Source organism: Anas platyrhynchos, chromosome 3 (genome assembly GCF_047663525.1).
Source record: "Anas platyrhynchos isolate ZD024472 breed Pekin duck chromosome 3, IASCAAS_PekinDuck_T2T, whole genome shotgun sequence".
NCBI classification, from domain to species: domain Eukaryota; kingdom Metazoa; phylum Chordata; class Aves; order Anseriformes; family Anatidae; genus Anas; species Anas platyrhynchos.
In genome coordinates, this window is record NC_092589.1 from 42,404,803 (window position 1) to 42,420,025 (window position 15,223).

The 15,223-nt window shown below is 38.5% G+C and overlaps 1 protein-coding gene across 16 annotated transcripts in view; it reads right to left on the reverse strand.

The window, feature by feature from the left end:
• Window positions 1–15,223, reverse strand: part of EML4 (EMAP like 4) — a 203,683-nt gene that overhangs the window by 33,542 nt on the left and 154,918 nt on the right. For 13 of the 16 annotated variants that reach the window (XM_038176040.2, XM_072035760.1, XM_072035759.1 and 10 more), the window contains 2 exons: window positions 14,834–14,866; window positions 2,997–3,120 (listed from right to left, as the gene is read on the reverse strand). In XM_038176040.2, coding sequence (XP_038031968.1) covers window positions 2,997–3,120; window positions 14,834–14,866 — 157 coding nt within the window. The remainder of the gene's footprint in view (window positions 1–2,996; window positions 3,121–14,833; window positions 14,867–15,223) is intronic. The other 3 variants (XM_072035761.1, XM_038176042.2, XM_038176039.2) reach the window with 1 other exon arrangement.

Sequence of the window (15,223 nt, forward strand, 5' to 3'; positions counted from 1 at the left end):
ACAGAAGCATGAAGAACACTATTCTAAATGGCATCTCAGAGGAGAAAGGCAGATGCTGTTGATCTGCTGTATATAATAGGCAATATATTGATAAGGATTTCTTGTGATTGTCATCTTTGAACATCCATCCTTTCATCTCAGACGTTTACCATGTGAAGCTACGGCTACATATTTTAGCACCCACTGTTAAGCTCTGGCATTCATGAGGCTGCAAAAAACAGTTATGTTTTCTCAGTCCGATTCTTTCCTTCACCCTCCTACATAATAACGTACCAAAGAGTAGCTGCATTTTCTAGGAGCATGTAAAGCAACAACCTACTTTGTGAGAGAATTTTTTGCTTTCTTCAAGCTCTATCCCAGGCATCTTGAGAGAAAACAAGAGGTGTTGCTGCTCCACAGCAGCTCTTTCCTTCTCCACACTCTCAGAACAAGAGAGCAGAGATACATTAATACAATGATTGACCAACTCTCTGCAGGAAAAACAGCAATACTACTTTGATGATTAATTTCCACTGAATTTCAATGTTTATCTTTCAGTAAGACATGTTTCAATGAGACTGAAGGAAATTCAGTCTTAATACTGTGAAGGTTTGGACTGTGTTGTCACCAAAAAAAAAAAAAAAAAAAAAAAAAGATAAAGATATATTTAACAGCTTTTAGTGTTGTTTGTTTTATATTTTTAATATGGTAAGAATAGCCAAGGCCCCCACGGAAAGTGATCTGCTGTACAACAGTATTCAATAGTATCATTACAACTGACTTGAATTATTCTTAGAAAGAGCACCAGTGTTAAAAATAAGCTTATAAAGGGAAATCAGAAATTCCCTGCAGAAACTGAGCTACTTTACACTAGAAAGAGGCTAAAAAGTCACTGCCTATCAACAGCAGCACTGACAGTGATCTCTGTAGCTTCTAGAGCAGCCCATTTCCCTCTTAGTAGGAATACCTGATATTCTTTAACCAGTTCTGAAGTGCAGTAAGCAAGATTGCACTGCAAAGCAGGGATACCCAAACTAAATTTACATGAAATCACTCGGGAACCAGAGATGGTCAGCTCAGATTTCCCCATGAACTACTACTTCTTGCCAAGCCATGCAGGGCAGACAAAAGCAAAGTGTGTTCTGCTGAATCTACAGTACCAGGTAGCAGTCACTGAAAACACCCACAGGACACAGCTCATCTAAAAAGAACAATTCCACTCCCACCTCCCCACACAACACAGTCCAAAAACCCTACCACACAACCTTTTGCCTCTGTTCTTGCCTTGAAGTTGTTTATCCTCATGGTTCATCAGCTAGCCTGTAAATAGCATCCAGTATGGTAATATCAAAGGAAAGCCTTTGCTGAAGAATTAAAAGACCTTTAAAACAAAGCTTACCAATTGAATTATTCAACACTCCATTAACCTTTCAGTTGCAAAACACTGACATTACTCAAATACTCTGTGAATAACTGTCCTCATACCTTGTTAATAAAGTGTACAATCTTCAATCTGCCATTACATTTGGAAGTTATGGCTGGCTTGCAGATTTCTCAGCTTTTCTAAGCCTGTACACAAAGTACATGATCTCCTGCTGGAACTTCACGTCTCCAAAACTGAAGGCCAATTTTGTTCAACGTCATATGGATCAACAGTACACCCTCACAAATTTTACCGCTTTTTCCTCATTGTTTTCTTCAACATTATATCCAAAAGATATCCTATAGCCAGAAATATAGCAGTCTGATTTAGAATGACATTTCCTTAAACAGATTCCAAAAACATGTGGACAATTTGTTTAGACTAGATTTATTTCACTTTAATTAGACCAAAGCATGAAACTGATTTAACCTGAACTTAAGGTCCTTGGACACTAAATAAATGTGTCCACAGAGGGATTTGCACCTACTTAACTGAGGGTATGATTTCACGATCAGTTTTCATCAGTCCAAACTTCTCACTGCTGCTGAAACAGTAGGTTGGGCCTTCCTCTAGTGCGTTGATCCTAGCCCTTGCATGTTTGTGGGACAAATCAAATTAATGAGTTGATCCCGCTGAAAGTTAACTCCACAAAAAAAGATTGCATTTCAGCCAGATCAGCAACTGACCCAACCCATTATTTCATGGTCATATGAGTGCCAGCATCAGCACCCAACAGTGGTGACAGTAGGAAAGCAAATCACCTCAACTTTGCAAAGCCTGAGTAAGAGCTCAGTTTTCTTTCCAATCAGACTTTTAAAAGAAAATATTCCTCTTTTATGGCCTAAGCTTTCACAATCTGTCTCCAAAGTTCAGAGGATACTAGCTCCACAGCTGCTTTTTCATAACTGAATACCCAATATCTTTAGTTTCAAACATTTAAAAGTTAATAAAAGCAGAGAAAATAATACAGAAATCGTCTTTCCTTAACTGAGTAACAAAGGGTGGCTTAAAATACATGCCTTATGCACATACGCTAATAGAGGTATGGGGAGACCCTGTCTGTACATATCCTGACATATGCCAGCACATCATCAATGTTTATAAAAATTTTCTTGCTTTCAGCAAGATCAGGAGGATTATTACATCAATTTGAATGCTGTCTAGACCTGCTATTTTACAGGAGGACTAAGAAAATTATATCATCACAGCTTACAGGAAGAATCTGTGGAGATGAGAGGGGGTGATGGGAAAACCCAAATGTGTGCAGAAGCATGTCTCTTATGAACTTCTGATCTGCAAAGTCTGTAGAACTGCTGTCAGCCACATACCAATTTACTTCTTCATATGATATATTTGATTTATTTAATATATTTAATGTAAAAGACTGTCCAAGAAATCAACCACTTCATTTTAGAGCTGAAACAGAAATAGTGCACAGAACTGCACTTATCTGTGTTGTGTTTTTTTTTTCTCCTGTTAATATTCCACTCCCATGTAAATTGTCAGTGAACAAAGAAGACACAAGACTGATAAAAAAAAAAAAAAGGAAAGGCATGGCAAGACAAAAAAAAATAGTTAATGATATCAAGGATACACCCACTCCAGTTTTAACTTCTCAGGAGGCAGCTCTGTCCTAATATCATCATAGTTTTCTACATCAGAAGGAATGAACATTGTGATTGGTCGACCCCGCATGAACATCTTGATATATTCTCCCTCTGTTGAAACAAAAAGTATATTAATCATATGGCAAGTTTACACAAGAAATGAGCGCACACACACAAAAAAAAAAAAAAAAACACAACCCAAAACTAGTAATTAGCACAGAGATGCAAATAATATTTGTGATATAACAATTATTTTTGAAATGTGAACTTGGTTAAGGCCCAGACTTTTCTAACCAAACACGAAAACAACACGCACACACACACACACACACACACAGGCACAGTAAGTGCTAGTTGAATTTAAGATAACTCTCTGACTAGATTAGGCCTGTAACATTTTCGACATGTAAATTACAGAGCAAAGGTAAATTTTAAATCTAAATTAAGATATGAAATTGAATAAATAAATTATAATGAAATCACAGGATATGATATTTCAGGTTGAACAGGGACCTCCGGACATTTTTAAGTCCTGCTTCTGGCTCTAAGCAGGCGCAGCCATGAGGTCTGACAGTATTGGGATTTTTTGGGATTTGTCTGGTTCAGTCTTGCCAAGCTCCAAGGATGGAGATAGCACAGCCTCTCTGGGCACCTTGCTACCTGTCAGCACCCCCAAGGCCTTTCCCACAGAGCTGGTCACAAGGCCTTTCCCCAGCCCCTCTGTTCCCAGTCTGCATCCCTGCCAGGAGGCTCTTTTTTCCGATGAGCAGGAGTTGGCATTTGTTCTTGCTGTTTTGTGAGGTTCCTGCAGGCATACCACTCCTCCACCCTGCTCATGTCCCCCGGTCTGCTGCCATCTGTAAATTTGCAGGCACTGTGTTGCCTGTTCCAAGTCACTGTAAAAGTTGTTCAATGGGACAGCTTCAGGACAGACCCCAACAGACTTCACTTGTTACCTACTGGTCACGAGGTAGCGCAGGACCCCAAAAGCACAGCCTCTGATGTTAACCATCCAACGATATCTTTTACCGACTGAGCTGCCCACCCATCCAAACTAATAGCCCAACTAATACACAAGAATGCTTCAGGAAGAAGCATCAAAAGCTTTGCTGATGAATACAATCTGAAATTTACAAAGTAACTAATAAACTAACCTGATTTATCAATTTATTAAAATCATTTCAATTGTATCCCATTGAATATTGCACCATATCCTAAAGGATGGAAAGATACAACAGATGACTCCAGCTGTAACACTGTCTTCAGCTGCGACAAAAAATATGCACATTTATTGGGGCACCTGTGCACTCTAGAAGTCTTTAGAAGTTCCCTTTCAAGGAACACCAGTTTGGTTTTTTTTCCACCAGAGAAAACTAATTACAGAGTAGCTAAATGGCTTGGTCAAACACAATAGCTAGTGGTTGGAAGGTAACTCATTTACGTTTAAGGAAAAGCTCTAACTAGTATATGTTACTAGGATATGTTACCCCTGTCCTACAAGGGTTTTCCTTCCACACTATGACAGAAATGATTTTTCTAACTTCAAAAGAAAAAAAACAATACCCAGAAATAAAACCTTTGAAGACTTTTAAGGGTCTTTACACTCCACCATGCAGCAAAAAATAGTATTGTGACACAGTTAAATCATGCCTCTAATAAACAAGAATTACTGCCAACACTTTCAACTCTACTGACACAGGAGCTGCATTTCAAAAGGCACTAATTAAAAGGGATCCAACTATTTCATTAATTTTGCATCAAGGTGTTTTTTGTTTGTTTGTTTGTTTTTTAAAATCACACCAGCTTCTTTAGTGACTAATATCTGTTGTTAATGTAACTAATATCACAAATTAAATATAATACTCTGCTGTGAATCTTAAACATTTTATTTTTTGGAGTAAGGATTTGAAAACCATAGCAGAGAAAATGGAAGAGTTTCAAACCAACACATAAGTAGTTGACTGAGACTGGATTAGAATAGCTGTGAATTAGCACTAAAGTATGAAGAAATGTTTAATCACATCTAATACGAATCATATTGAACTTTGAAATGAAGATCTTTAAACAATTATTTTTATATTTGTTTCAAAAGACAAACATGAGACAAACATCCTGTAAATGTCCAGGTAATCACAGAATCACAAAATTTCTAGGTTGGAAGAGACCTCAAGATCATCGAGTCCAACCTCTGACCTAACGCTAACAGTCCCCACTAAACCATATCCCTAAGCTCTACATCTAAACGTCTTTTAAAGACTTCCAGGGATGGTGACTCCACCACTTCCCTGGGCAGCCTGTTCCAATGTCTAACAACCCTTTCAGTAAAGAAGTTCTCCCTAACACCTAACCTAAAACTCCCCTGGCGTAACTTTAGCCCATTCCCCCTCATCCTGTCACCAGGCACGTGGGAGAACAGGCCAACCCCCACCTCGCTACAGCCTCCTTTAAGGTTTCTGTAAAGAGCAATAAGGTCGCCCCTGAGCCTCCTCTTCTCCAGGCTGAACAAGCCCAGCTCCCTCAGCCGCTCCTCGTAGGACTTGTTCTCCAGGCCCCTCACCAGCTTCGTCGCCCTTCTCTGGACCCGCTCAAGCACCTCGATGTCCTTATAAATCTTTCCTGAATTAAGTTGTAGTATTATTATATAGATTGTATGAATGTGAAATCTATGTTTTGCATCTGAAATATCTAAAATTGAAATTATGTGAAACTCAGACTTATTCTGACTGAATTCTAGAATGAACACAAATAGTTTATGTCAAACTTGGATTATCCAAAAAGGCAAGAGAAAGCAGGTAATTTCAGTGATGACTGCAAAAATAGTCTCTTGCATATCAAAATATTTTAAAAGATGTAAAGATTGATAAATAATTGAAGTTGTGAGTAAGATCAGAAACATATTCACCAAGCTTAAGATAGTGTCCCTACCCTCTCTCAATTTGAAATTGATCACAGAAACATATTCTCTTAAGTCTTACGTACAGTCAGAAGAGAATGAGAGGGGAAAACCTGTGACTATTTTACTGCACCAAAGATTCAAAGCAGTGTTGCACAGAAGTATACACTAGAAACATACACTATATTTATATTTACATTCCAAGTATTTCATTCATTCCAATGGAATGATTTAACTAGGTCAACAAATCCATGTACCTGAACACAAGCTAGTTAAAAGTTCTCTACCCATGCACAATATTCACTCTGAAGATATAACAAAACAGAAGGCTTATCAAAACCTTTTTATTTTTTTGCTCTTAGTGCACAGTAGTTTTAATTTCTTGATGTTTAACAATTTCTATAAAACTTTTTTTTTTTTTCTCATTAACTGGTGAAGTAGATCCCAGTTTATCAAATTGATGGAGTTCCCAGCCTTAAAGGATATGATTACTGTGACTCATTTTCTACTTCTAGCATGCTCAAATCAACCTTCTGAGACCAAGAACTCGTTTTACTTGAATTTTGTCTCTCTCTTGATCCTGGTAGTAGGTTACTCAGCCCTGGAAGCAGTAGAAGTGAATTTCCCAGTGAGAGTCCAAATAAAACTGAAAGCCACTGAACATAAATAAATAGATTGATCACAGGCTAAAAAAATACTTCTTGTGCAGAAATTGCAATAATAGAGCAATGTAAAACTAGCACAAGTGTAAAGGTTTTTCCTTATTTTAGATATTAATACAATGAAAGTTGAGCCATTTAAGTATCAAAGGAACAAACACAAAGAAGATAAAAAACAGTTGTCCCATTTCTTTCAAAGAACAAATACAGATCCTTTGAAGGAGTACCCTGTAAGTCTGTCCATTGACAACAGTAGAAAACTTGCCTCAGATCAAATATCAAAGAACACAGAACAAAGAAAATCACTTCCTAGTAGATAAATTAGAAACAATAGTTATTTTACCAAAAGTGCACTGCTTAACTACATTGCTGAGAAAAGAAAAATCTGTGTTGTAACTACTCTTACAGAAATTTTTAGATGATTATCCCAAATTAGAAGTGTCTCATTTTTTCCATGAAAATATTTTTATAGTATGTCTTTTATAAAGAAAACAATTGTTACCAAACCCAAGGGTAATCTATCAGTAAAGGCCTGTCTGCTAAAATCTGGTGTTTATGCTCTTAAAACACGATGTAACCTGAAGGTATTTGAGAAAGACCACCCACTTCTGCAAGTCAAATTCTCTGTTTATCACTCATCTTGGCACATCTGGTTCCATAAGATCAGTGCAAAATGATGCCACGAATTTATGTTCAAATTTCTTATCGCTGCTTAGAACAGCGGAGACAAGCTGCAACTGAAATGCATATGGATGGAGGCAGTTGCACCTGTTGGACCCTACGGACAAGAGAGACAGAGTCTAAGAATTTTGTCAGGTCTTTGGTCAGAAGATAAGAGGTCTTGTGGAGCCTGGAGAAAAGACTGCAGGGCTGTCAGATGCAAGTCATATCTCTGAACTGCCCTATTAAAGAAAGAACATTTTTGGCTTTTATTAGCTAGCTGTGTGTATTAAAGATTACCTTTGAACATACACATTTAACACACTTGTTAGAGAGACACAGATTAGGTATAACTTGATTAAGCCTCTCCCTACAGAAGAAGGAGGATAAAAAAAAAAGCAGACAGACAATCCACTGAAAGGTTTTTGTCTAAGACTGTAAATTTCCTTTCTTCAGGAACCTGTAGGGCAGATATAATATTAATGTAAAAATCTTTTGAAATACTAGAGATGATGGCAGCATATCAACAAAACCATTCTTCAACAGAAACTAATTGCCTAAGGCCAAATTCTTGTAAATGCAAGTTAAGAAAACCAGAGATTTAACTCTTTCATATCCTCCTTGCTCAACTGCATACTCAAGAGCATCACACTGTTTCTTTCCTGTACTCTTGCTATTTCCAGATACAGAACACTATGTCAGATTCTTTTTTCCTCACTTCACCTTTGGAAGAAAAGGGTCTTTGCCATTTCATAACAGAAATGTGGACAAGTGGGTATCGGGAGAGAGAAAGAAGTTATAAAAAAACTTTGAGGGATAAAAGAAAAATTAAAAATCCAACACTTCTCTTATCCAGCAGCCTGAAAATAGCAGGTAACCAACTAAAAATTTTCTGCTCCTGATGAAGAGATGTTCAGACCCCTCTACCCACTGTGCAGAAGCATTTTGGGAGAAGGGGGAACAGGAGAGGACACCTGAAATGACCTTTGTGCTCAATAAATCAATATGCAACCAAAGATGTCCCATAAATCCATTCAAATATGGATCAAATGCACCTAAAAGCACAGTTACAGCTCCGCAGGCAGCACACCCAGGTGCTGTGGATTATCCACACCAGACAAAGAACAGCTCAAGCACAGAGCTGCTACAAAAGGCCGCATCACGTGGATGCAGCACTCTGGCTTCAAGGGCCAACTCTTCACTGGGAACAGCTGGAGCTGCTTTTGTGAAGCTTTGAGCTCAAATTCACAGCCCTTGCCAGACTCTGCTTGGCTCCACAATAATTCACCTCTGGAGCCTCAACAATGTCTTTGCACAAGTGCCAGGGGACAGAGGACCAATGCTCCCAGTTTGTGCTCACAGGCTCAGCTCAGGCATATGAGCCTCACATGGGAGCCCTCTTGCTGTGCTGGACCAAGCAGACCCCACACAGGCCCCTTGTGGGATCCCCAGAGGTATGGGGAAATTAGTAACTCAGTCCCAAAGATGCAAGAATGCTTGATCCAACACACAAAGGTGCTCAGGCAGAGCGATGCAAAGACAGAGCCCTGCTGCTCCACAGAGAGAGCAGGCCTAAAGCTTTGCTGTCAGCCCATGAGGCTCTGCAAAGCCACGTCAGGAGCTGGAGCTACCTCCACAGTCAAAGCCAGCCCTGCCAGTAACAGGAGCCCTGTGCTACCCCATATGACATGTCTCCTTGTGCCCTCCCTGACTCCTCCACTCCGGTTATTACACTCAGGGTGCTCCAGCACTAGCTTCAGAAAGCACGGTCAGGCTGTTTACTTTTTTGTGTGGCAGCACGGCTGCTAACTTCAGCACAGGTATGGCCAGCTGCTGTCTAAAAGTAGTGAGTGTCTAAAGTGTCTAAGTGTCTAAAAGGTGAGAATGAAAACCCCGATCATGCTCTGCCTCACAGCCTTCCATTTGCAAAAGTAAGAATATCCTGCTACTTAACTGTCCTTTTGCATGGCAAATGTTCATTCTGTTCCCATGTGGCCCCAAAATTTACCTTTTAGGAATGTGGGTGGCAATAACTGCATGCAGTGTTACAGAGGAGAACCTATCAGGGTTTTGATGCAATATTTTTTGCATAAGGCTGTGTGTCTCTATTAGAATTACTTCTGCTACATCCTGGGATTGCATTTATATTTTCATAAGTGGTCCAATCTTTGCATGATTAACAAGAACATTAGAGCCCTCTTCCTCATCGTTTCATTTTGGCAGACAACCTAACAGGCTTTTACATCTAAAATGTTGCTAGCAAATCCTGCGTATGTGATCCTGCACTTTGAATAATTTAATTTTGTCTTATACTAATCCAGGGCTCAGGAACATCTAGGTCTTACTGTATTAAACTCCCAGACTCTACCGTATCAGTTTGGTCACTTGGTTCCACATCGTCAGTGAAATTTCCTCCATGCTCCTACTTTCCTGTGCTAAGTTCATTAGTATAAACGCTAAGCCAAATAGGTCCCAGCAGGCTGCAAGCAGACATTAGCAACCAGAGTATCTACTCTACTGAGAGTTCTCTGAAAGTTTATGGCCTGCTAGAAAAGAGAGGTATAAATACCTTGATGAAACAATGTGTTGCTGCTAAGAGGGAACCTGAGAAGCCTGCCTGATCTGCAAGCAAACAAGTGCATCTCCACTGACAGGCACTGTAAACCAGTGAACGTACCTGGCATGCAGGGAAACTGTTGGTAAAACATGCAAGATATGGCAACATATGCTATCTGAAAGGTTGAAATCAGTGCTTACATGAAGTCAGAACAGGAAGACTCATGCAATTGCACTTAAGCAATTTATTACTTCGTGAATCATATTCTTGGGGGAATATAGAAGGTTTTCAAATGAAAATAAGTCAGAAAATGAGTACGAACTGCAAAACAGGAGAAAAAAAGATCAAAGAGATCTTTGTAGATTAACTAAGAAATATCTACAGAGAAGAACAATTCAGGAGGCATATTTATATCCTTCAGAAATTTGAAGAGTGACATAACTAAACCAAAATCCTGACCTACAAAAACATGCCTCAAAACGAAAGAGTCAAGGAACATACAGTAGTTTCCTAGAAACGTGTGAGATGCCCTCATTACCTCTTACTGATTTTTACAAGAAAACTGGAGAAAATATTAGAAGAAAAAATTATATACCACTATTCCTCATTACTTAGGCAGACTCTGAGGTAGCCCTGCAAGTCTATGCTGTAATTAACTGCTCTTTGGCTAGCAAGGCTATGCATAATAGGAAGTCTAATGAGTATACAGCTGCTTTTTCATTTATATATGCATGTGTATGTATACATGCATACACATAGTAGATAAATAGTGGATAAATAAAGTTAATTATTCATCTAAGTTTAATTATTTTAAAAAAATCATTATGATCTTGTCTTGCAAACTATTAATGACTATTTTTCAATAATGCCAATGGGAGAGCAACAGGGACTGATGCATCAAAACCCACATCTCAAAACCTGCAGCTCAGATCTACTTGTGTTTATCATCTGAATCTTAACCTTAAAGCAAATTACAAGCAAACTAAAAACCTCAAACATCTCCAACTAGCTTGGCCAAGCAGAACTCTCTAACAATATATAATAAACTACCATATCCAGAGTGCACTTATTAATCTGTCTTCACATTCTAGCTGCTTGACCATTGAAAGTATGCTTTTTAATTCTACAAATAGCTTCTCTCCCACAAGCTTTCTGCTTTCAGGCCTGTGTCATTAAGAATCTAGATAGTAACAACAGTTACCTTTTAATATTAAACTTGAATTATTGCAATGTAAACTAGTTTTTTATGTAAAAATAAAAAAAAAAGTCTGACAAAAAGCAATACTGAACACTAATATGCTCAATAAAACTGAATCTAAATGATTCCTGCTTAAAAAAAAATAAATCCTGACTTCTTCAGGAACCAATGATAAGAACTCCCAAGCACTTCAATGCAAATTTATTTTTCTGTCAGTATCTAAGGCTTTTAATAACAAGTAATGTGCCTGCATGAGAGCCAGCAGCCCAATAATAATGAGATAGACTGGGTCTTTATTTGCCCTCAGATACGTGAGCAACTTCAACAAGCATCTGACAGAAAACCCATGATAGCAAAACTGTTCTGAAGCAGCTACTAGATTTTGCACTCTCTGTGGACTGAACATACTGTCAGCAGGGTAAATATTTCCATTGTGGGCTTCATGATTGCCTCATTCTGGGAAGCTAGAACTATAGCACAGTTTTAAAACTAACAAAAGAAAAAAGCACTGGAAACTAATAAAGCACAATCTAAAAAGAAACAAACTTAGGAATGCAGTGAATGTTTTTCATTAGTGCCCTTTTAAGTAAGCACCTGCTTGTTCCATCCATAACTTTATTGGATTTTTACAGAATTTTAATACCTCCTAGTATTGGATTTTATTGCAAAAAATTGTCCTGGTTTGGAAGGATAAACAAAGAAATGCTGAAAAATAAACTTAAAAAAAATAAACCCGAAAACCTCTCCAGCATATGTAAGGAAGTGTGTCTAATCCTTTGCTCATGGGATTGGCTTCACAAAAGCGTTCCTGCATTACATCTGCTTCAGCATAAGCCCAGATGCACAGAGCTCAGGACTAACCTTAATGTGGAGCAGGTGCAGCTCAACACCACGTGAGAGAGAGAGGCACCGAGGGAGCAAAATTGGGTGCTGCAACAGAAGGTATGTGACCAACACCAGTAACACGCATGGCCTCAGCATGGTGTTATGCAGAGGAAACTCTCAAGTGATTGCCCACGAGGCAGCTGCAGGCTGTGGTCCCCAAGGCTGTGGCTGCTGGCAGGAAGAGAGAAGTGCCCAGGTCTTGGTGATGTTCACTTGCAATACCTGCAGTACACACTCTGTGGGACTCCATGTTGCAGCAGATACAGACATAACTAATGCCCTTCATCCCTTGAAGCTCACCTAAGAATATTTCTCACTTGCTCCTCAAGCCTTTCACTTTCATAGCTAATGCTTCAACAGGAATCACATTGAACATACACAGATGTTCATGATACAGATAACATTACACCACTTTATGATGCCAGATAAATAAGATGTTCATAGCTACACAGAATGGTCATCTTTCACTCCATTATTCCATGCAAATATCTTCTGCTATGATAATTTGCTATTTCATTGTGTTTCCAAGCATGTTTTATGTTTGCATAAAGACATTGAAGTACTTTTTCTGTAGATTTGCTTTGAAGCCTGGCAGTTTGCACACCAGCAGCCCTCCCCAGAGACCCCTTCACACAACTGCTAGGAAGTGCATTGATACAATCATTAGTGCAGGAGGCGTGCGCCGGGGGCATATGCAGTGGTTCATGTACAGCCCAAGGGAATTGCTTTATCTTAATTAACAGCGTGCTAGAGACTGCTCACCTTTAGAGGCAAAAGCTGACAAGCCACAAAGGAGTGTTAAAGCAGCTTTTCTTGCCTTTGGGTTGAAGAATGTGGAGGTCCTGCAGAAACAGCACCAGCAAAGGCTACCCTCCATTCTATCCTGCTCAAGACAACTCTGTCCAGCTGCAAGGGTTCTACCTTCAGAAATCATGTCAACTGTCTGGGCAACTCTTTCTGATCAGCTTGGTCAAACTGCAAATAGTAACTGGATATTGATATGAAAACTATCTAGTAGAAAACAGACTAAACCCACCTGCCCAGGATGCTGCACTGCAGAGAACTGGATGGGTATTTCTAAACTGATACTGGAGAAAGGTAGGGAAAAGCCCTCTGCAACTACACTAGCTTACAGGTGGTTACTTCTGTGGTAGTAAACAAAACAAAACAAAACCTAACACAAAACCCAACACAGGCACATAGAAAAAGCTGTCATAAAATACACACACACACACACAAAGCTGTCATAAAATACATTCGTTGGCCCATATTAAAAAAAAATAAAAAATTAAAAAAGCCTTTGTAGGTAGAATCCTCCTAATTGCAACTTTGCCAGTGTTAAAGGCAGAATGATCTGACACTATATGTTTTTAAAATGTTAGTAAATGCACTTTCTGTGACAAGAATTTCTCCCCATCTCCATTATACACGGGGCCACTCATCCACATCCTATTCCTCTTTCATACCAGCCAGGCTCAGAACAGACTAAGGCATGACACATGTGGAAAGGTACCCGTTCATCATTCAGTGAAAGCTCACATCCTCTGCAGTAACATAATAGATAGCAGGGAAACATTGAGGCCAAATAAGTTAGAGCCACCAGAAGGAGAGAACCAAAAGACAGCCCATTCTTGGTGGGACACACAGAATTGTACAAGCACATTGTAAGGAAAGAATTAGTATTAAAGGCACTTTAGCTGTATGCAATTTGGTATTGTGCAAAGTTGTGTTTGGTAGAAAGGGTATTTTTAATTTAACAAATTTGATTAATTCTTGCAAAGCTAAATTGCAGCTGATCTGGATGCTGCTGATTAGCTTTCTTTTTACAGTAACCACTGCTGCATATATACTCTTCTACGGCTGGCATAAAGATCCTTGGCATAAAGCAACAGTTTGTTACTCCTGAAGTTTACGCATCCCTTTTTACCCCCAATGTTTTCAAAGGATGCTTTTGATAAAAATCAATTTAGAATATTTTTAAATCTATAATTTCTCTGTAAATTAGAAAAAAAGAGTTACGGGATCCAAGTTGTTTTTGCTCTCATTACAATTTATATGTTACCTTCCAAAAATTTGATTTTTTTTTTTGAAATAAAATCTAAAGATCAAAAGTAATCAAATTATGTATAACGTAATCTTGCTTACAGCACAGAATTTGGAGACTACAGACTTGTAAAGTAGCAGCAAAAAGTATGAGACAGGACCTCTGTGTATATATGTTGTGCACAGCATGCATTTGGATAACATGCTTTAGTTTTGAAACTGCATGCTTCTGTACAGTTTGCAGGACATAAAAGCAGTGTAGTTTTGTGACACAAGAAGTGGATTTCTTTTGTTGCCATGTTCCACCATGTTCAGGGAGACCACTCCTATTCTTGTCTGAACAAGCCAGCAGTAGCATGTAGCCACAGAATGCAAGATCGATTGGTGCAAAGACAAACACTTTATGAGAGACTCATTTCTCATGTTAGGAAACTATATTAAAGACTTCAGTCTCTGTTCTTTTCTCATCAGTGTGTGTATGTTGTAATACTGGCAAGACAGAAAGCTGAGATAAAACAAATCTTTTAGTTGGCAGTTCTTAATATTCTGATACCTTAGGCAACAATGCAAGACTTCTAGAGCCTTATTTGAACACACATTCCTCTCTGAGGAAAGTATGCATGTACTAATTTATTTTAGACTACCCCAATAATCCACCCTATACATACGCACATTGTAATGTGTTTCAATATTAAGTTGAAATACAGACTTATAAGAAGTCTTAGGTCAGAAAAGACCTCCCAGATCATCTGGTCCAACAGTACCCCTACCACCAATATTACTCACTAAGCCATGTATATTTCATTTAAATGCTCAAAGTTTTTTTTTAGAGATCATGCACTGATGCTCTTTGATGGTGAAAAGCCAACTAAAAGAATCACAAGAGCGCTAAATCAGAAAGCGACCAACGGGCATAGCTTAAATCTTACCTTGGCTGTTTTTTTCACGAGTTGACATTTTTGCTGGTTATGGGACAGAAATAAAATATCTTAAAACTATTTCTAAATTCTCACTCTAACCTGCTTGGATGAAGACTGGCATATAGTTTAAAACTTGGAAGTTTTGCTTTCATAACCTCTCTCCATTTACGCATGTACACAAACAAAAATATAAGGGAAATAATCAAAAAAGCTTTTTTTTTTTTTTTAAACCCATCAAAGTAAAATAAATCCTTCTACCTCCCACCAAAATTTTCTGTCCTTCCTAAAGATCCAACCTGATGAGGCATTCTACATAATTTCAAAGATCTTTATAAAAGTCTTGAAAAAGAGCTGGAAAGAGCAATTCTTGGAGTAGTTATTAATGCAATTTTAGCTCTA